Raw genomic sequence first — 23,675 nt, 5'->3', positions numbered from 1 at the left:
ATGGCAAATGGACAGCTTATCGGGAGCGATACAGTGAGGGAAAGGAGAGATAGAGAGAGAGAGACCATGTACACAAGAAATGAACTGTAAAGTTGGGTGGGGAAGAAGAGGTGGGGAAGTGACAGCAGACAAAAGGAGGCACAATGGGAGAAGGGAGAGTAATAAAAGACACATAGAAAATAAAAAGACTTGCATTTATTTCGCACCTTTCACCACCACCAGATGCCCCAAAGCGCTTTACAGTCAATTAAGTTATTTTTGATGTGTAGTCACTATCGTAATGTAGGAAACGCAGCAACCAATTTACAATGTGATAATGACCAGATAATCTGCTTCACTGATAAGGGAAAATATTGGCCAGGACATCGGGGATAACTCCCCTGTTCTGCTTGAAATAGTGCAATGGGACCTTTTACATCCACCTGAGGGAGCAGATGGGGTCTCGGTTTAACATCTTATCAAAAAGACAGCACCTCCGCCAGTACAGCAGTCCCTCAGCACTGCACTGGAGCATCAGCTGAGATTTTTGTGTTCATGTCTCTGGAGTGCGACATCAACCCACAACCTTGTGACCCAGAGGCAAGTGTGTTACCCACTGAGTCACAGCTGACACAAATACTGACATAGTTACAGCAGGTTAGCTCAGTTGGAGATGTTTGATGATGCATTTATCAATGCTTAGATATTTTGTCTATTCCTCAAAATCAGTAACATTTTGGAAGGTTCAGGTCAAGGTTCACAGATTAACAATAAGAAATAGGAGCAGGAGGAGGCCATTGGATCCCTCGAGCCTGCTCTGCCTTTCAATAAAATCATGGCTGATCTGATCTTGACTTCAACTCCACTTTCCTGCCTGCTCCCCATAACTCTTGATTCCCCGATAATTCAAAAATCTGTCTATCTCCCTTTTAAATATATTGACTGACTCAGCCTCCACAGCTCTCTGGGGTAGAGAATTCCAAAGATTCACGACCCTCAGAGAAGAAATTCCTCCGCATCTCCGTTTTAAATGGGCGACCCCTTATTCTGAAACTAAGCATCCTAGTTCTAGATTCCCCCACGAGGGGAAACATCCTCTCTGCATCTACCCTGTCAAGCTCCCTCAGAATCTTACACGTTTCAATAAGATCACCACTCATTCTTCGAAACTCCAATGAGTACAGGCCCAACCTGCTCAATCTTACTTCATAAGACAACCCCTTCATCTCAGGAATCAACCTCGTGAGCCTTCTGTGAACTGCCTCCAATACAAGTATATCCCTCCTTAAATAAGGAGACCAAAACTGTACGCAGTACTCCAGGTGTGGTCTCACGGACACCCTGTACAATTGTAGCAAGATTTCTCTACTTTTATACTCCATTCCCCTTCAATAAATGCCAACATTCCATTTGCCTTCCTGATTACTTGCTGTACCTGCATGCTAACTTTTTGTGTTTCATGCACAAGGACCCCCAGATCCCTCTGTACCGCAGCATTTGGCAGTCGCTATTTAAATAATAATTTGCTTTTTTATTCTTCCTACCAAAGTGCATAACCTCACATTTTCCCACATTATACTCCATCTGCCAAATTTTTACCCACTCACTGAGCTTGTCTATAACCCTTTGCAGATTCTTTGTGTCCTCCTCATAACTTGCTTTCCCACTTGTATCAGCAGCATATTTGGCTGCAGTGCACTCCGTCCCTTCATCCAAGTCATTAATATAGATTGTAAATAGTTGAGGCCCCAGCACTGATCCCTGTGGCACCCCACTAGTTACAGTTTGCCAACCTGAAAATGACCCATTTATCCCGACTCTGTGTTTTCTGTTAGTTCGCCAATCCTACATCTATGCTAATATATTACCCCCAACCCTGTGAGCTCTTATATTGTGCAGTACCCTTTTATCTGGCACCTTATCGAATGACTTCTGGAAATCCAAATACACAACTGCTACTGGTTCCTCTTCATCCACCCTGCTCGTTACATCCTCAAAGAACTCCAGCAAATTTGTCAAACCTGATTTCCCTTTCATAAAACCATGCTGTCTCTGCTTGACTATTATGGTTTTCTAAATGTCCTGCTACTATTTCCTTAATAATGAACTCCAGCATTTTCCCAATGATAGATGTTCAGCTAACTGCTCTATAGTTTCCTGCTTTCTCTCTCTCTCCCTCCCTTGTTGAATAGAGGTGTTGCATTTGAGGTTTTCCAATTCACTGGGACCTTGCCAGAATCCAGGGAATTTTGGTAGATTACAACCAATCCATCCACTTTCTCTGCAGCCACTTTTAAGACCCCAGGATGCAGGCCATCAGGTCCAGGGGACGTCCACCTTTAGTCCCAATAGTTTGTCTCGTACTTTTTCTCCAGTGATAGTGATTGTTTTAAGTTCCTCGCTCCCTGTGAACCCTTGATTATCTATTATTATTGGGATGCTTTTAGTGTCTTCCACCGTGAAGACCACACAAAATATTTGTTTAAAGTCTCTGCCATTTCCCCGTTTAATTCTCTCAGGGACCAACGTTTATTTTTGCTATCTCTTCCTTTTTATATATCTGTAGAAGCTCTGACTGTATTTATGTTCCTTGTCAGTTTACCCTCAATATATCTTCTCCCTCTTTATTATTTTTATTAAGTCAATACTTAAAGCCACACAGCAGAAGGAAAGAATGTTCCATAGAAACTAGAATTGTCTCTTCTGAATTTCGATCCTGTACTTAGTGATGACTTTTGTAAACTCCTTTTGCAGGGTGTTAGAAGGGGAGGATTTGAAGGAGGGAAACTCAAACTAAACATCACGTCATGATCAGATAGAGTCACTCGATTCAGCAGGACTTGAATATCATCGGCCTTTGAATGTGGAAGGAGAAATGTTTGTTTATTCTGTCTGTGGGGAAAGATTACAAACATCAATGTGACTGAAAAAAGCACTGAGACACACACACCCGAGTGAGAGTGTTTCAGTGCACTGATTGTGGAAAGAGCTTTAACCAGTTACACAGCCTGAAAAACCCTCGAACCATTCACAGCGGGGGAAAACTGTAAACGTGTTGTCTGTGGAGGAGGCTTCAACTGATCATCCAACCTGGAGAGACAGAACCACACCCGCACCACGGAGAAACCGTGGAAATGTGGGGACTGTGAGAAGGGATTCAGCTACCCGTCTGCGCTGCAAATTCATCAACACATTCACACTGGGGAGAAGCCGTTCACCTGCCCCGTGTGTGGGAAGCCATTCACTCAGTCATCCAGCCTGGTGAAACACCAGCTTGTTCACACTGGGGAGAGGCCGTTCACCTGCCCTGAATGTGGGAAAGGATTCATTCAGTCATCCGACCTGCTGGCACACCAGCGAGTTCACACTGGGGAGAGGCCGTTTACCTGCTCTGAGTGCGGGAAGGGATTCACTGTGTCATCCAGCCCGCTGAGTCACCAGCGAGTTCACACTAGAGAGAGGCCGTTCATCTGCTCCGTGTGTGGGAAGGGATTCACTGTTTCATCCAACCTGCTGGCACACCAGCGAGTTCACACCGGGGAGAGGCCGTTCACCTGCTCGGAGTGTGGGAAAGGATTGACTCTGTCATCCAATCTGCTCAAACACCAGCGAGTTCACACTGGGGAGAGGCCGTTCACCTGCTCCGTGTGTGGGAAGCGATTCACTCGGTCATCCCACCTGCTGGCACACCAGCGAGTTCACACTGGGGAGAGGCCGTTCATCTGCTCCGTGTGTGGGAAGGGATTCACTGTGTCATCCAATCTGCTGGCACACCAGCGAGTTCACACTGGGGAGAGGCCGTTCATCTGCTCCGTGTGTGGGAAGGGATTCACTGTGTCATCCCGCCTGCTGACACACCAGCGAGTTCACAAGTGACTGCAGTGGTTGGATTCTGCTATCATTGCTGCTGTTAATCACATCCCGACTGAATCGTGTCCATTCCGACAGTTGAAGTTTGTTTCTGATGATAATAACCCCTATAACTGGGCTGGAATATAATATTTTGATGTTTCAATAACAGCGTGTGTCGACATTTAATATTCCAAGATAAGAGGAGACTAATTGATGTCCTGTTACTGACTCCACCATTTTGGGGCCTTTTCTCCTTTCTAACTCTGGATTATTTCAGTTCTCATACCTTTGGTTACTCTCGTGGACAAATGCCAGTTCCCCATACCTTCCAGAGTACCTCTCCTCCCCTTGGAATTGTGGGAAGGTGTCGGTAACATGCCCCGGATCACTAAACACAAAACCCAGTCTGTGAATCACTTTCAGATACTGGACTTAGCGTGTGCCCCACAGCATCTCTCTCACCTTCGATGTGTGAATGGAGCTTCACGCCTGCAAACCTGGGTTCAATTTAAATTTGAATTTATTCAGCAAATGTATTTAAGAAAATACAGATCACATCAAATAATTGCCAACGGTTTAGAGTCAACAAGATGAACAAGTAAATACATTCCGGCCCAAGATTCCAGCTCTACATTCACAGGAGAAAGCCTGTTATCAAACTCCTCGATTAGACAGAATAGAGAACAATGCTAACTCGAAGAATATCTAGCATCTGTTGTAAATATCTTTCAAATCCCGACTGATACAATCTGGCGTTTTCCTTTCAGTTGAAGTGAATGGAAGATGAGAGGGGTGTTGGCATAGGGAACTCGGTTAATTCAGCTTCTGAAAGGTGTTCATGTTTAGTTCATTGCATATCGGGGAAAATGTGGTTGTTATCATTAGAGAGAGATTTCACTGAGCAGCAGTTGGTGTTTGCAAACAACTGGCCGTGGATATTTTCATCATAGAATGTTTAGATTAGAAATATTATGTTTGAAAAAGAAGAGTTCAGAGACTAGTGGTTTGTGCTTGCCACAGGAAGACCAGTGTTTTACGTACTTCTAACATTGTTGATGCATGGTGAAGAAAATGCAGACTTGTGTCTCTGGACTATGCCGTAGCCAAAGACTACCATATTAGACAATGCCAGTTCCAGTTGGATAAGAGGTTGATGGAATAGCAAAAGATCCAGCAGTTAAGACAACATTATCTCCAGTTATCTGCAGCATGCTGACACAGTTGGACTTAAGAATTTAAAGTATTGAGTTAAATTATTGCGATCGATTGTTATAGAATTGAATTGTTGTGGAATGGAAAAGTAGCGAAGTTATGCTAAACTTGTATCGAACCTTGGTTAGACTTTGTGTGTGCAATTCTGGTCACCATATTATAAAAAGGGTATGGTGGCACTGGAGAGGGTGCAGAGAAGATTTACAAGGATGATGCCAGAAAGGCGAGCGTGTACCTATCGGGAAAGGATGGACAGGCCGGGTCTCTTTTCTCTTGAAAAAAGAAGGCTGAGGGGTGACCAAATGTTTTTAAAATGATGAAAGGTTTTGATAGAGTAGACACAGTGTTTCCACTTGTGGGGACCAGCATAATTAGAGGCCATCAACATAAGATAGTCACCAAGAAATCAAATGGGGCATTCAGAAGAAACCTCTACCCAGAGAGTGGTGAGAATGTGGAACTCACTGCCACAGGGAGTGGTTGAAGCGAATAGTATCGATGCATTTAAGGGGAGGCTAGACAAGTATATGAGGGAGAAGGGAATCGAGGGTTATGTGGATATCGTTAGATGAGGAAAGAAGGGAGGAGGCTCGAGTGGAGCATAAACGCCGGCATGGACTGGTTGGGCCGAATGGCCTGTTTCTGTGTCCTATATCCGATGTAATCCTATTGTCCAAGTCACACTGCTCGAAGGGGAAGATAAATGACTTGCATCCAAACGCGATTGTTACTTTTGTCTTCTTTGTAAAATGACAAAGTCTGGGCATAATTTGTTTGTGAAATTAAAACTGATTTTATATATATATATATATATATATATATATATATATATTGCTAAGCATCACTGGTCAAACCCATGGGAAGGAAAATTTAGCTGAAAATTGAGATAATTAAGTTTTATTTTTGAAAAAGTCCTGTCTCTGTGGTTCTGTCCAAACTATGTATTCAGAAATAAGTTTTTGGGGGCGACTGTTATGCTAAAGGTAACTAACATCCTTCCTCTTGGATACTGAATTGCTCTCTGGCATATTTTGGAGAATAAAAGGTCCAAGAAGAGGTTCGGTTAAATAAAATTAAACAAAGAAACTGGGTCAAAACTTGGACCAAGTGGGAATGTTTGATCGATGTTTAAAGACAGTATGATAATATTGTATTCGACAGAAAAGTTCCTCTGTGCTCATGAATGAAATGGTGAACACTGTATAAAATGTAATGAGAGGAAATGAGTGAGGATATAAGAAGAAAACAGGAAAGTTACATCTCCAAATAGAAATGTTTCTTAACTCATTGTTCCTGGGTGAATTGTCATAAATCACCTGGGTACAATCTGGTGTTAATGTAAATTCTTGTTAAAGTCAGGGATGTGTAGGAAATTGCTAAGATTTCTCTGAGATGTTTGTGTCATTGCCTACACTGAACAATAAGAAAACTGAATTTGATCATCTGGTCACTACCCGAGACATCGGGACCGTGCAGAGTGAGATGAGCAAAGATCTTCAGACACCCCACGATCTTTTGATAAGATCACCTCAAATGGCTTGGATCAGATGTCACATGTGGCATGATACTGGGATACCGCTGCGTGTGTGTGTGAACGAGTCTCAGGCATGCTCAGTTATCGACAACAGCACAACATGAAATGGCTAATGTGGCACAGGAGAGTGAGAGAACTTTTTAAACCATCAAGGTCGTCACACATTCTCCATAGAGAAAGCGACTTTGAAATAATCCGGATAGAGTTAAACACACTGCTACTTGTCAGAGGCATTAGAATTAACAGGAGCGAGAATGCTGACCAAATTAGGATTTCCTTACAGCTGGAATGGTCATCAGTTTCAAGGCCTCCACTAAGTACTGAACAAAGAAAGCTTGTAGAGAGGCTAAAAACAAAAAAAGTCAGCCTGTCTCTGTCTGGAAAAGGTGGCCATGGCTGTGTACAGATCCGCTACAAGCTGAAGGTGGGAGATAAGGAGGCCAGACCTTACAAGCTCCATAAAAAAACATGGATCCAAGTGAGAGGCGATCTCCAGTAGGAAACAGAGGACCTCAAAAGAGTTAGTTTTGGAATCCGTGATAAACCGAGGTATAGACCCTCAAAAGCATACTTTTAGTGGTAATAGAGAAAGAACCCTAAAGCGTGCTCCTTGGGAAGATTAGGAGACCAGGAAGACTCCCCTGAACCAGGTGGGTTGGAACACATCCTGACCCCAAACACTAAATTAATAGTGTTCACTTAAAGAGTTAGTATCACTCCAGGACAATAAGTAATTCAAGACCATTATAACATACTTCAATACAAACTTAAAAGGTAATGACGGCAGGTTATTTTAAAGTAAGAAATATTGTATGTTGATCAGTAATGTTAACTATTGGTTTGCCAAGTACAAACGCTGATCGTGTTCATCATATGTGGGACTTAAATAAAATGACATCCCACCTCACAAAAAGAACTCGACCTGACCCATCCAGTAAAAGAACCCACATTTAATGGACTAGAAGTAACTGAATCAGGAAATGTATTATATAACAATGTGTGTTTTTAAATTGTTCATTGAAATCAAAAGTTTTAAACATGAGCTTGAATCTATCAACTAGATTATGTGAAGGGAGATATTCACAATTAATAGACAAAATGGGAAGAGAATTAGTAAATAATGTGTTAGTAAAGAAGAGAAAACAGGAACCAAGGGATGAGGAAGATGGAGAACACAAGGAGAATCAGTTTAAATCACAAGGAAAGTGAGAGCTGACAGGATAGCTCAGAATAGGAGCCACAGCAAGGTTAGCAGGAGTAAACAGAATAGATATAGAAAGTGAATGGGAACACGATGTGGCTTACTGGAGGTATCATGTGTAGCCTCTGTGACATTTATGATGAATGTGATACAGAAGGGACTGGACAAGAGAGAGAGTAATCAAATCCCTTTGTTTATTCATGAAGAACAACTGAGAAAATGGTTTAGGGCAACCAAGTCATAGGCTTTGATGTGATGCCGACAATAGGATTGGAGATTTTGGCTCGTAGGGAAGAAGAAAGAAGTGAAGATATTAGACCATTGGGATTGGTCTTGCCTTTGCTAAGGAAAAATGGAAATGAAACGAAATCTTGGCCGGTGTATAGGGTAGAACTGTTTGCAAGGGTGGAAGACTGAGCTCGGTCCGATCCATAAGCAGTATGAGGAATATCCAAGATATCTGATTAAGAAGGGAGGAACTTGGATAGCACCAGATATGCAGTGTTGTACTCTGAAAGGGACAACATGGGTTTATAGATGCTCCAGCTTGTGGGTTCAACCTCGACAAAGAATCTCCAGAATGCCAGATTGAAGTAAGTAAATGGGGTGAAGGCCAAACTAATACCGTGTGTAAAGGAAAAGGACAGTATTGTGTGACTACTACTGTCACGTATATGACTGTGGGTTAAACCGATGCCCCATACTAGAACATCACTTTAGCTTGATTCCACCGAGGAGCACATGTATCGCTGCTAAACATTGGTTCTGGCACATCAGCATGACGCAACTTATCTGCAGACAAGACTGCCTCTGGAGGATGAAGCCATTCAAGTCATTCCACATATAGGACACTATATTCTCCTTGTTTCTGGCTTTAAAGCTCATAATTCAGCGAATTAGGACATCCCAGAAACACACAGTGCAAATGATATAGACGAATAGAAAGACAGAACAGGCAATCCCGAGACATGAGAATCAGGAATGGAGGAAAGTAGTATCTAATTAGATTGTTCCAGCTGGGATTGGTGATAGCACGGATAATAGCTTCAGGGAATCTGGGCATTGCATTATGCTGTAAGGAAGTCAATAAGAGACATTGAAAATATAAGGAAAGGGAAGGACACTGAGAGGAAACCAGGATTAGTAAAGACAAAGAAGGATATAAAACACTTTGTCAACATGTAATGTAACCCATAAAAAAAAACCTCTGGGACAGGTTGACACGTGGACCCTGGTTAATTCAGCTTCTGAAAGGGGTTTATGTTTAATTCATTCGATAGTGGGAAAATGTAGTTCATATTATTAGGGAGAGAGAGACAGATTTCACTGAGCAACAGCTGGTGTTTTGTGACCAACCAGGCTTCGATATTCATAATAGAATGGATTAGAAATATTGTTAGGATAAGTAAAGTCCAGAACTAGTGGTTTATGATCACCTTGGCCAGGCCGCAATGCTTCTAAATGTGTTGCTGTTGTAAACTTGTGTCTCTGAACTATGCAGTAGCCAGAGACTACCATATTAGGCAATGCCGGCTCCAGTTTGATAAGAAAACAGTCTATAAATGTAAGCTTTTTCCTTTGTTCGTTAGCATGGAGATACCCGTGCCTGGTTACACGTGCTCCATCTGTGACTATATTCCACTTGTAAATTGCTTTTCATGCTGATGGTAAAGAATAAATTGATTATAAACAGAAGACTGAATTCGTTACTACTCAAGTGAACAAACAGAAGTTTGTTTTAAATCAACACTTGGTTATTTTTTTTTAAGTTTGGAACTTCATAACTTCCTTAAGAATTAAAAATCCGTTAAAACAGCAAAATCATTAGTAAAGCTATCATTATTATCCTTGAATAAAACATAGCGTAGTTAATTTCAATAGCTCCAATTTAATTCAGACCAATATTTTATTAACTAAACAATACAGAACAGATAAAATGAAACAAAATAGCACATGCTTACAGAACACAGTAAATTACATCATTGTTACCTTCAGGTGCTTTTCCAAATGACTAAAAATACTGACTATGAGTAGACAAATATTGATTTAATTTGTTTAAATGTGAAAAAACAAAGTGCTATGGAAATTTCAAACCATGCATCAGGCACATGGCAACCGTAACTTCAAGGCTGAAGCTTATCTTTTGTAAAACAAACTCGCCTGACTTTCAGAGTTGCACTGCTTGCCCCAGTCAAAATATATCCACAGCAGCGTCTTTAACTTCAAAATGTAAATCACAAAGATCCAATGCTACTAGTTCCACAATCTGAATTGAAATGAACATACTCAACACATCCACACTTCTGTAAAACTCCCAACATCCAAGACAACAAAGGGTTAAATGGCTTTGAGCTCCATGCAGAGAAAAGTGGGTGAAGCTAAAACAAACATAACAGATGCTTTTTTCAAAGACAGACTTTCAGACAAAAGGAATACTGTAAATTCTTAAACAGTCATGGTCAGGAAAACTTCCACTCTAATATAATTCACCCAAACTTAAATTCCAGCATCCTTTCAGGTTCCTTTCACTCAGTAATCTTGTGCTTTATTTTTCTCGGCACAGACACTGACAGCTTCAGTGTTGGTTTCAACTTTAAGTTCCCCTTTTTCACCTTTTAAATTGTCATCTCAGTAACTTATTCTCTAATTCTGTTTTGTCCTTCCTTTGCTGAGTTCTCGGCTGGGTTAACTTGCACCTTAGATCTTTTCCCCTCTCTGTCTCGCCTGCTCCTTATGCTTCTCCTCTCTCACCTGTTAATTTCTCAAGTCTGTGCACAGAGGTGGGTTGCGTAAACCAATATACGCTTCCCTTTGTCAAATTGGAACTTGCCCTCGTCAATTTGACTCTGGACCCAATCGACCGAGTTTCAGTACGAGTCACCTTGTGGACTCGCAAGGAATGATGTCAAGTGAGTGGTATGGAGCAGCTTCACATGTTCATTGTTCCTGGCACACTCTGTCAGGTTAGCCATGCTTAGCAAACCCATCGCTCAATTACTGGTAGATTAGTCCTACATCTCCCAGAAATTCTCCATCCTGGATTGATAGCCTGGCTGAGTAAAACGAGATGGCCAGAGATCTACGGACCCCAGTTCCACTGAACAAAATATTGATTAATTACTATCTGTCAAGTCAATTTGTTGAGTTTTTGGGTCTGTGCCAATTCGCCCTTTCACACCTAAGTTCAGAAAGCTTTCACTTAACTCGTATTGGTGACAGTAATTATATTTTATTCAGTGAAATTGAGACACTACTCTTCACCAAACCCCGCATCCCAACTCCCCTTGCACATCTGTCTCCAACCATCTTCATCCCAACTCCTTTCACCCTTATTCTCCACCCTCACTGACCACTCCTCTTAAACCCCTCTCATCTTAGTCATTTCAATTGAAAGGAAACAGAGAGATTGTACCAGTCAGGATTTGAAAGATATTTACAACAGATTCTACAGGTTCTTGGACTTATGGTCTTTCTATATTCTGTCCACGCGATCAGTTAGATAACAGACATTCTCCTGTGAATACAGAGCTGGACTATTGGGCTCTGATGTGTTTATTTGTTCATTTTGGTGAATCTAAAGCTTTGCCAATTAATTTATATGATCGGTCTACTTGTTCATCTTTTGTCAAATACATTTCCTGAGTGGATTCAAATTTAAATTAAAACCAGGTTTGCAGCCATGATGCTCTATTCACACATCGAAGGTGAGAGAGATGCTATGGGGCACACGCTAAGTTCAGCAGTGGAAAGCCTCTCCCCAGTGTGAACTCGCTGGTGTGTCAGCAAGTGGGATGACCAAGTGAATCCCCTGCCACACTGGGCGCAGGTGAACGGCCTCTTCCCGGTGTGAACTCCCTGGTGTGTTCGCAGGCTGGATGGCTGAGTGAATCCCTTCCCCCGGTGTGACTGTGCTGATGAATATCGAGGTTAGACGGTGAACTAAATCCCCTCCCACAGTCTCCACATTTCCACGGTTTGTCCATGGTGTGGGTATCCTTGTGTCTCTCCAGGTTGGACGCTCAGTTGAAGCCTGGTCCACACACACAACACGTGTACGGTTCTCCCCGATGTGAACGCTGCGATGTTTTTTCAGGCTGTGTAACTGGTTAAAGCTCTTTTCACAGTCAGTGCACTGGAACACTCACTCGGGTGTGTGTGCCTCGGTGCTTCTCCAGTCACACTGATGTTTGCAATTTTTCCCACAGGCAGAAGAGACAAACATTTCTCCTTCTATATTGAAAGGCCGATGATATTCAGGTCCTGAGGAATCGAGTGACTCCATCAGATCTTGGTGTGATGTTTGGTTTGAGTTTTCCATCTTCAAATCCTTTGAATACCTTGTAAAAGGAGTTTACAGATCTCATCACCATAAGTACACAAAAAAAATTCAGAACAGTAAATTCTAGTTATTATGGAACATTTTTTCCTCTCTTGTTCCTCCAAGGCTGTAAATCGCTGCCTCCTCCTTCTGCTGAAATCCAAACACATCGCACTTCTCAAGACATTTTATCCTCCATTCCCAGTTTTCCCCACCAACTATGGCTGGTTTCAGTTCTACACTCCCTCTCCTACTCTGATGGTGCTGACTCTGGCTGGGTTCCGTTCTCCTTCACTGGTTCCTCTCCCTCTCTTCCCCTAATGGTGCAGACTCTGGCTGGGTTCAGTACGACACTCACTGGTTCCACTCCCTCTCCTCCCCTTATGGTGCTGACACTGACTGGGTTAACTTCTGCACTCACTGGTTCCCCTCCCTCTCCTCCCCTGATGGTGCTGAATCTGGATGAGGCCCTGAAGTTCCAAGCACTCTGTGTTCATTTAAAAGGTGACCACACATGCGCTCTATGGCTCGACGAACAGTGATAGCGGTGCACAGATCTGCATCGTACCTTTACAAAGGCTGCCAACCTGGGCCTGTTCCCGTGAAAAAGTCCCAGAGCTGCAAACGTGGGACCTCTAGGTTCTTAGTCAGGGTTTAGCACCAACACCAGTTACAAATGGATATGGTCTCATAGCCATTACAGAGACATGGTTGCAAGGTGACCAAGACTGGGAACTTAACATTTCGGGGTACTTGACAATCCAGAAGGAAAGACAGAAAAGAAAAGGAGGTGGGGTAGCTCTGATGATAAAGGATGGAATCACCGCCATAGTGAGAAACGATATTGGCTCAAATGATCAGGATGCTGAAACACGTTTAGTTACCAACGGATTGCTATCTTTTCTCTTACACCCTTTCCTCCTCACTGAAATATATTTTTCTTGAGAGTTGTGAAATATCTCCTGAAATGTACACCAACCATCCTACACTTTAATCTATTTTCCCAGTCCACTTTAGCCAACTCAGCCCTCATCCCTTCATAGTCCCCTTTATTTAAGCTTAGTACGCTGGTTAGAGATCATAGAAACATAGAAAATAGGTGCATGATTAGGCCATTTGGCTCTTCGAGCCTGCACCGCAATTCAATGAGGTCATAAGAACATAACATAAGAATTAGGAACAGGAGTAGGCCATCTAGCCCCTCGAGCCTGCTCCGCCATTCAACAAGATCATGGCTGATCTGGCCGTGGACTCAGCTCCACTTACCCGCCTGCTCCCCATAACCCTTAATTCCCTTATTAATTAAAAATCTATCTATCTGTGACTTGAATACATTCAATGAGCTAGCCTCAACTGCTTCCTTGGGCAGATAATTCCACAGATTCACAACCCTCTGGGAGAAGAAATTCCTTCTCAACTCGGTTTTAAATTGGCTCCCCCGTATTTTGAGGCTGTGCCCCCTAGTTCTAGTCTCCCCGACCAGTGGAAACAACCTCTCTGCCTCTATCTTGTCTATCTCTTTCATTATTTTAAATGTTTCTATAAGATCACCCCTCATCCTTCTTAAACTCCAACGAGTAAAGACCCAGTCTACTCAATCTATCATCATAAGGTAAACCTGTCATCTCCGGAATCAACCTAGTGAATCGTTTCTGTACCCCCTCCAAAGCCAGTATATCCTTCCTTAAGTAAGGCGACCAAAACTGCACGCAGTACTCCAGGTGCGGCCTCACCAATACCCTATACAGTTGCAGAAGGACCTCCCTGCTTTTGTACTTCATCCCTCTCGCAATGAAGGCCAACATTCCATTCGCCTTCCTGATTACCTGCTGCACCTGCAAACTAACTTATTGGGATACATGCACAAGGACCCCCAGGTCCCTCTGCACCGCAGCATGTTGTAATTTCTCCCCATTCAAATAATATTCCCAATTTTTGTTTTTTTTCCCCAAGGTGGATGACCTCACACTTTCCGACATTGTATTCCATCATGGCTGAACATGCAACTTCAGTACCTCATTCCTACTTTCTCGCCATACCCCTTGATCCCCCTAGCAGTAAGAACTACATCTAACTCCTTTTTGAATATATTGAGTGAATTGGCCTCAATAACTTTCTGTGGTGGAGAATTCCATAGTTTCGCCACTCTGAGTGAAGAAGTTTCTCCTCATCTCTGTCGTAAGTGGCTTACCCCTTATCCTTAGACTGTGATCCCTGGTTCTGGACTTCCCCAACATTTTTGAACATTCTTCCTGCATCTAACCTGTCTAAACCCGTCAGAATTTTAAACGTTTCTATGAGATCCCCTCTCATTCTTCTGAACTCCAGTGAATAGAAGCCCAGTTGATCCAATCTTTCTTGATATGTCAGTCTCGCCATCCCGGGAATCAGTCTGGTGAACCTTCGCTGCACTCCATCAATAGCAAGAATGTCCTTCCTCAAGTTAGGAGACCAAACTGTACACAATACTCCAGTGTGGCCTCACCAAGGCCCTGTACACTGTAGTAACACATCCCTGCCCAGTACTCAAATCCCCTAGCTATGAAGGCCAACATGCCAGTAGCTTTCTTAACCGCCTGCTGTATCTGCATGCCAAACTTCAATGACTGATGTACCATGACACTCAGGACTCGTTGCACCTCCCCTTTTCCTAATCTGTCACCATTCAGATAATTGTCTGTCTCTCTGTTTTTACCACCAAAGTGGATAACCTCACATTTATCCACATTATATTTCATCTGCCATGCATTTGCCCACTCACCTAACCTATCCAAGTCACTCTGCAGCCTCATAGCATCCTCCTCGCAGCTCACACTGCCACCCAACTTAGTGTCATCCGCAAATGTGGAGATACTACATTTAATCCCCTCGTCTAAATCATTAATGTACAATGTAAACAGATGGGGCCCCAGCACAGAACCTTGCGGTTCCCCACTAGTCACTGCCTGCCATTCTGAAAAATATCCATTTACTCCTACTCTTTGCTTACTGTCTGCCAACCAGTTCTCAATCCACGTCAGCACACTATCGCCAATCCCATGTGCTTTAACTTTGTACATTAATCTCTTGTGTTGGACCTTGTCGAAAAGCTTCTGAAAGTTCAAATACACCACATCAACTAGTTCTCCCTTGTCCACTCTACTGGAAACATCCTCAAAGAATTCCAGAAGATTTGTCAAGCATGATTTCCCTTTCACAAATCCATGCTGACTTGGACCTATCATGTCACCTCTTTCCAAATGCGCTGCTAAGAAATCCTTAATAATTGATTCCATCATTTTACCCACTATCGATGTCAGACTGACTGTTCGATAATTCCCTGTTCTCCCTCCCTCATTTTTTAAAAAGTGGGGTTACGTTGGCTACCATCCATTCCATAGGAACTGATCCAGAGTCTATGGAATGTTGGAAAATGACTGTCAATGCATCCGCTATTTCCAAGGCAACCTCCTTACATACTCTGGGATGCAATCCATCAGGCACTGGGGATTTATCGGCCTTCAATCCAATCAATGTGCCCAACCCAATTTCCCAACTAATAAGAATTTCCCTCAGTTCGTGCTTCTTACTAGACCCTCTGACCCCTTTGATATCCGGAAGGTTGTTTGTGTCCTCCTTAGTGAATACCGAACCAAAGTACTCGTTCAATTGTTCTGCGATTTCTTTGTTTCCCGTTATGACTACCCCTGATTCTGAGTGCAGGGGACCTACGTTTGTCTTTACTAATCTTTTTCTCATTACATATCGATAGAAGCTTTTGCAGTGCGTTTTAATGTTCCCTGCAAGCTTCTTCTCGTACTATATTTTCCCTGCCCTAATCAAACCTTTTGTCCTCCTCTGCTGAGTGCTAAATTTAGCCCAGTCCCTGTGTTCGCTGCTATTTCTGGCCAATTTGCATGCCACTTCCTTGGCTTTAATACTGTCCCTGATTTCCCTTGATAGCCACGGTTGAGCCACCTTCCCTTTTTATTTTTATGCCAGGCAGGGATGTACAATTGTTGTAGTTCATCCATGCAGTCTCTAAATGTCTGCCATTGCCCATCCACTGTCAACTCCTTAAGTATCATTCGCCAATCTATCCTAGCCAATTCACGCCTCATACCTTCAAAGTTACCCTTCGTTAAGTTCTGGACCATGGTCTCTGAATTAACTGTTTCATTCTCCATCCTAATGTCGAATTCCACCATATTATGGTCTTCCCCAAGGGGCCTCACATTACACATTCCTCGCTCATTACACAACACCCAGTCTAAGATGGCCTCCCCCCTAGTTGGTTCCTCGACATATTGGTCCAGAAAACCATCCCTTATGCACTCCAGGAAATCCTCCTCCACCGTATTGTTTCCAGTTTGGTTAGCCCAATCTATATGCATATTAAAGTCACCCATGATAACTGCTGCACCTTAATTGCATGCACCCCTAATTTCCTGTTTGATGCCTTCCCCAACATCACTACTACTGTTTGGAGGTCTGTACACAACTCCCACTAACGTTTTTTGCCATTTGGTGTTCTGCAGCTCTACCCATATAGATTCCACATCATCCAAGCTAATGTCCTTCCTAACTATTGCATTAATCGCCTCTTTAACCAGCAATGCTACCCCACCTCCTTTTCCTTTTATTCTATCCTTCCTGAATGTTGAATACCCGTGGATGTTGAGTTCCCAGCCCTGATCATCCTGGAGCCACGTCTCTGTAATCCCAATCACACCATATCTGTTAACATCTATTTGCACAGTTAATTCATCCACCTTTTTACGGATACTCCTTGCATTAAGACACAGAGCCTTCAGCTTTGTCTTTTTAACACACATTGTCGATTTATAATTTTGCTGTAATGTGGCCCTTGGGATTCTCTGCCCTCCACTTTTACTATTCTCCTTTCTCTCTTTTGCCTCTGTCTCCCTTTTATTTCCCTCTGCCTCCCTACATAGGTTCCCATCCCCCTGCCATCTGAATTTGAAATTGAATCATGCTACTGATTCCAAGGGGATCTTTTACTTGGAGATTGTTTATTAATCCTGTCTCATTACACAGGACCAGAACTAAGATAGCTTGCCCCTTGGTTGGTTCCGTTATATACTGTTCAAGGAACCCATCCCTTATGCACTCGATGAACACTTCCTCAAGGCTACCTGACCAACTTGATTTGTCCAATCATAATGGAGATTAAAATTACCCATGATTATTGCTGTTCCCTTTTTACTAGCCCCCACTATTTCGTGGTTTATACTCTGACCAACAGAGTTGCTGCTGTTCGGCGGCCTATAGAATACACCCACCAAGTGACTTTTTCCCTTTATTATTCCTTATCTCCACCCAAACTGTTTCAGCACACAGCCGATTTAATCAACTGGTTCTCCTTAGATAATAAAGATCACATATATTTAATTGCAGTTCCAAACCTACAACAATACCAAAGATTTCTTAAAGAAAATAAAGTCACATATCCACCAGCCAATCACTTACCTGCTTGGCTGTGACGTCACACTTCGATTTCGATTTTTTTTCACTTTATGTTCCTGCTGCAGCTGGCCTCCTCCTGACTGCTGCCCTTTGTACTCCCGCGTCCGCTCAGGTCTCGCGATGCTGGCCTCCTCCTGACTGCTGCCCTTTGTACTCCCGCGTCCGCTCAGGTCTCGCGACGCTGGCCTCCTCCTGACTGCTTCCCTTTGTACTCCCGCATCCAATCAAGTCTCGTGATGCTGGCCTCCTCCTGACTGCCGCTGCTCCAAGCTGCCACTACCCTTTGTACTCCCACGTCCGCTCAGGTCTCGCGATGCTGGTCTCCTCCCGACTATTCCACAGAAGCACGGGGTTTGTCTGCTTTTATTGATGAATTTAACAAGTCTATATTAAAAGGATGAATTTTAAAAATCTGCATTAAAATGTGAGCCAGTGGGTTGTGAGCCCCAGAGCCTTGTGTCCACGGCAAACGAGCCAAATGTGGGCAGCAGAAATGTTACAAGGACACCCTCACAGCTTCCCTGATAAAGTGCGACATCACCACTGACACCTGGGAGTCCCTGGCCAAAGACTGCCCTGGATGGAGAAAGTGCATCCAGGAGGGCATTGAGTACTTTGAGTCTCAATGCCGAGAGCATGAAGAGGTCAAGTTCAGGCACGGAAGGAGTGTGCAGCAAACCTGTCCCGCCCACCAGTGACACAGTCTGTGGTTCTCGTATTGGACTGTTTAGCCACCACATAACTCACTTCAGGAGTGGAAGCAAGTCTTCCTCGATTCCGAAGGACTGCCTATGATGATGATGATGATGTGTCCAAAAGGGCGCACAATAAAGGCCCATAGCCTCCCCTGGCCCCAGGCCCTGAAACTCTTTTGAGTTAACCTGCAAAACATAAAACATGTATCCGTGCCACCCGACCTGGATGACACACACAAGACAGTTACAAGGCCCTTTTTTTTTGGGGGGGGGGGTTTTTTTGTGTTTTTTTTTTGGGCACTAAAATCAAATTGTTCCTTTTTCCAGTGCCCCCTATAAAAGGAGAGGGGGACACTAAAAGCACCGGCAATTAAAACAAATTAAACTTTAAAACGTAAAATCAAATTAAAATTTGGTTGCCGGGCGTGATGATGCACTCCAGTCCCTCCGGTGCCCACCTCTCGCGGAAGGCCGCGAGCGTACCGGTGGACACTGCGTGCTCCATCTCCAAGGACACCAGGCCCTGAACAAGGGACTGCACAAGGTCGCGCCCTGTGGCTCAGACAATCAGTGGCACAAATCCCGCCCCTCGGGCTCCCCAATTGGTTGGAGGACCTGTCGCTGGCTCGTTCCTCCAACCCCGACCCGCTCGCTCCGCATTGGTTGGAAGCTCCCGTCAATCAGTACCGGTCACATGTCCCTCGAGCGCGCTCCGCCAAACTGCTGAAAACTGGTCTCGGGGACCCGGATGGGCGGCTCTCGGGTTTGGATTTCCCTTTATTCTCTCCCTATCCCCCCCGCTCCCCCGCGCAAATCTCTACCCAATCAGAGTGGAGGAAAGTCGCTTTGCATCACCGCTCGAGGCACTTTAACGGACACAAACGCCTTTCCCCAGAAGGCGCCGCGCCGACTCCACACCACAGGATCCGAGTGCAGAGGCGCAGCTCCGAGTGTGGGGGGGAGGAGTTGGTTGGTGTCCCCTGGGCATGCGCGGCTATTACCGATGGCGATCGCGAGGGGGGCGCTGTGCCGGACGCTTTTCCCGGTGTGCATGCGCAGACTCTCGGCTGTCAATCACCAATCAGGCAGCTCAGCTGCTGGTGAGACCTGTGACATCATCGAATCCCAGACATTGACAGCACAGAAGGAGGCCATTCAGCCCACCGTGTCCCTGCCGGCTGGCACATAGCTCTGCAGCCTAATCCCACTGTACAGCTCTTGGTCTGTAGCTCTGTAGGTTATGGCACATTAAAGAAAGCCGTACATTTATATAGCGCCTTTCACGAACACCGGACGTCTCAAAGCTATTCACAGAGAATGAAGTACTTTTGGAGTGTAGTCACTGTTGTAATGTGGGAAAGGCGGCAGCTAATTTGTGACCAGCAAACTCCCACAGACAGCAATGTGATAAAGACCAGATAAACTGTTTTTGTTATTTTGATTAAAGGACAAATATTGGCCACGACGCCGGGGGTAGCTTCCCTCCTCTTTTTCGAAATAGTGCCATGAGATCTTTTATGTCCACCAGAGAGAGAGTTGACCAGGCTTCGGTTTAAAGCCTCATCCGAAAGATGGCTCCTCCGACAGTGCAGTGACACTGGAGTGTCAGCGTAGATTTTTTGTGCTCAAGTCTCTGGAGTGGGACTTGAACCCACAACCTTCTGACTCACTGAGCCACAGGTGACACCTCTGCTAAGGCAAATAGGTCCTTCGTATCCACTCTATCTAGGCCCGTCAAGTGCATATCCAAGTACTTTTAAATGTTATGAGGTTTTCTGCCGCTACCATCCTTTCAGGCAGTCAGTTCCAGACTCCCACCATCCTCTCGGTGAAAAGATTTCTCAAATCCCATCTAAACATTTCACCAATTACTTTAAATCTATGCACCCCCAGCGATTGACCCTCTGCTAAGGGAAATAGATCCTTCCTATCTACTCTATCTAGGCCCCTCATAATTTTATACACCTCAATGAGGTCTCCCCTCAGCGTCCTCTTTTCCTAAACAAACAACCCCAGTCTATCCAATCTGTCCTCATAGCTAAAATTCTCATGTCCAGGCAACATCCTCGTAAATCTTTGTACCCTGAGTGGTGCAATCACATCTTTCTTGTAATGTGGTGACCAGAACTGCACACAGTACTCTAGCTGTGGCCTAACTAGAACCTCGCCAGAGTCAGCAGCTTCAGGGGAGGGGAACCAGTGAGTGTAGAAATGAAACCAGCCAGAGTCAGCACCTTCAGGGAAGGAGAGGGAGGGGAACCATTGAGTGTAGAACTGAATCCAACCAGTGTCAGCACCTTCAGGGGACGAGAGGGAGAGGAACCATTGAGTGTAGAACTGAATCCAACCAGTGTCAGCACCTTCAGGGGAGGAGAGGGAGAGGACCCAGTGAATGTAGAACTGAACCCAGCCAGAGTCAATAACTTCAGCAAGAAGGAAAAAATATTGGCAATGATGTAATGGGTTTGGATTTCAACATGGGGAGTAGGGATGACATTTGTAAACTCCTTTTTCAGGGGATTAGAAGGGGAAGATTTGCAGATGGGAAACTGGAACCAAACATCACCAAGATCTCACAGAGTCACTTGATCCACCGCAACATGAATATCATTGGCCTTTGAATGTGGAAGGAGAAATGTTTGTCTCTTCTGCCTGCAGGCAAATATTCCAAACATCAGTGTGACTGCAAAAGCACTGAGACACACACAGCCGAGTGAGAGTGTTCCATGGCACTGCCTTTGGAAAGAGCTTTAACCAGTCACACAGCCTGAAAAAACATCGCACCATTCACAGCGCAGAGAATTTGTAAACGTATTGTGTGTGGGCGAGGCTTCAACTGATCATCCAATCTGGAGAGATACCAGCAGCATGGAGAAACCGTGGGAATGTGGAGACTGTGGGAAGGGATTCAGTTACCCGTTCTGAGCTGGAAATTCACAAGCGCATTCACACTGGGGAGAGGCTGTTCACCTGTTCAGAGTATGGGAAAGGATTCACTCGGCCATCCCACCTGCTGAGACACCAGCGAATACATACCGGGGAGAGGCAGTTCATCTGCTCCATGTGTGGGAAGGGATTCAGTGATTCATCCAGCCTACTGGCACACCAGCCAGTTCACACTGGGGAGTGGCCATTCACCTGTGTCCGTGTGTGGGAAGGGATTCACTTGTTCATCCAACCTACTGGCACACCAACTTGTTCACACCAATAAGAAACCGTTTAAATGTTCTGACTGTGAGAAGAGCTTTAAAAGCAGAAATGACCTGAGGAAACACCAATGCACTCACACTGGGGAGAGGCCGTTCACTTGCTCCGTCTGTGGGAAGCGATTTACTGCTCCATACAACCTGCTGACACACCAGCGAGTTCACACTGGGGAGAGGCCGTTCACTTGCTCAGAGTGTGGGAAGCGATTCACTCAGAAATCCAACCTGCTGACACACCAGCGGGTTCGCACTGGGGAGAGGCCATTCACCTTTCCATCTGTTGGAAGGGATTCACTGCCCCATACAACCTGCTGAGACACCTGCGAGTTCACAAGTGACTGCAGGGTTGGATTCTGCTGTGAATCACATCAGGACTGAATCGTGTTCATTCTGACAGTCGGGCTGTGTTTCCCCTGTAACTGGGCTGGATTTAATGTTCTGGATATCTGACAAATAAATCAGCTTTGGTTCCAACACACAGTGTGTCGATTCCTTGAATTCTCCAATATAAGAAGAGACTAATTGTTGTACTGTTACTAACTGTTCCTTTTTTGGAACTTTTCTCCTTCATTTAACAAAGACCTGTCCTTATGCAACACCTCACATGACCTCAAAGTGCTTTACAGCCAATGAAGTGCAACAACACCAAAGTACATTTGAAGTGCATTCACTGTTGTAGTATAGGAAATGCAGCAGATGATTTGCACACAGCAAGCTGCCATGAACAGCAATGGCCAGAGAATCTGTTTGAGTGATATTGGTTGAGAGCTGATGGGGCCTCGGTTGAACGACTCATCTGAAAGATGGCAACACTGACAGTGCAGCAATCCTGTGCAGTACCTGTCCTGGGAGTGTTTGATGGGACAGTGTAGAGGGAGCTTTACTCTGTATCTGACCCGTTCTGTACCTGCCCTGGGAGTGTTTGATGGGACAGTGTAGAGGTAGCTTTACACTGTATCTAACCAGTACTGTACCTGCCCTGGGCGTTTTGATGATACCGTGTAGAGAGAGCTTTACTCTGTATCTAACCCGTGCTGTACCTGCCCTGGGAGTGTTTGTTGGGAAAGTGTAGAGAGACCTTTACTCTGTATCTAACCCCGTGCTTTACCTGCCCTGGAAGTGCTTTATGCAGACACAAGGTGCTCAGAATGACCCATTCCCAAACACTGACATCCATCACATCGATGAGAACATCATTTAACCCAAAGATAAGGAAAACCCATCGGTTCCTCCCCTGGACACAGATCCGGAGGGACAGTGAGTCTCCCGAACATTGTTGTACAGTGTGTTCGATAGCTCACCCCTGGGTCTGAGCCTTTTAGTGATGATTTGAATTTGATGCCCTCGAGTTGCTGACTCACCGACTGGTATAAATAGTTTTTCCTCACTTACCGATCAAACTTTGAACACCTCCCTCAGATCTCCAATGACCCTTTGTTATAATGAAAAGAGTTCCAGTTTCTCCAATCTGCCCTGATAACTAAATCCTCTCTTCCCTGGTATCATCTCAGTGAATCTCTCTGCACCCTCTCCATGGCCTCGATATCCTTCCTGGTGTAAGATCCCCAAAACCTGACACAATACTCGAACTGCAGCCTAACCAATGATTTGTGCACGTTTACATGACCTCTGCCCTTTTGTACTACACAGCCCTATTTATAAACCATAGGACCCTTTGTGCTTCTTTAACCACGTTATCAACATAAAATGGCTAAAATACATTGACTTTGACTTAAATGTGCATCATGGGAAAGATACGTTTAGTCTGAGTTAGAAACTCAAACAATCGATTCACTGCAGACAGGTCACCATGGCAACACTGATAAGACATTCCATTCACTGAATCCACAGTTGCAATCTGTAATCAGATCAGGGAAAAGAACAGGGTTTGTCTGTGAGTAACCAGAATGTAAGCTTAAACCAGAGTGAGTAACACAATAGATTAGAATATAACGCGTGATGCTTATACCTATAATTGTGAAACTATAAGAACTAACAACTAACAGCAGGCAGGGGAGTTTAGGGATAATGAGAAAATTATTGAAGAAAAGTAACTGCTGGGAACCAGGGAAAGTGTCCTTGTAAATCACGGATTAGAGACGTTCTAGCTGTCTTTTCCTCGTATCCTGCCCAAACCCAGCAGACAAGACAAAGAAGAGTCCAGTGCCAGAGATGGACCAGTGCAGGGCATAAAAGTGAGGGGTGACTGATG

General features: G+C 44.3%; 1 protein-coding gene across 1 annotated transcript; it reads left to right on the top strand.

Annotated features, from left to right (window-relative positions):
• Window positions 1-21,468, top strand: LOC139235434 (gastrula zinc finger protein xLCGF3.1-like). The gene is made up of 3 exons (XM_070866552.1): window positions 1-33; window positions 3,505-3,647; window positions 21,087-21,468. The coding sequence occupies exons 1-3, from the start codon at window positions 1-3 to the stop codon at window positions 21,466-21,468; spliced, it is 558 nt and encodes a 185-aa protein (XP_070722653.1).
• The last annotated feature ends 2,207 nt before the right edge of the window (window positions 21,469-23,675 follow it).

This window comes from Pristiophorus japonicus, chromosome 23 (assembly GCF_044704955.1).
Source record: "Pristiophorus japonicus isolate sPriJap1 chromosome 23, sPriJap1.hap1, whole genome shotgun sequence".
Taxonomy (NCBI): domain Eukaryota; kingdom Metazoa; phylum Chordata; class Chondrichthyes; family Pristiophoridae; genus Pristiophorus; species Pristiophorus japonicus.
The sequence above is the reverse complement of the archived record's forward strand: the minus strand, read 5'-3'. Positions and strand labels throughout refer to the sequence as shown.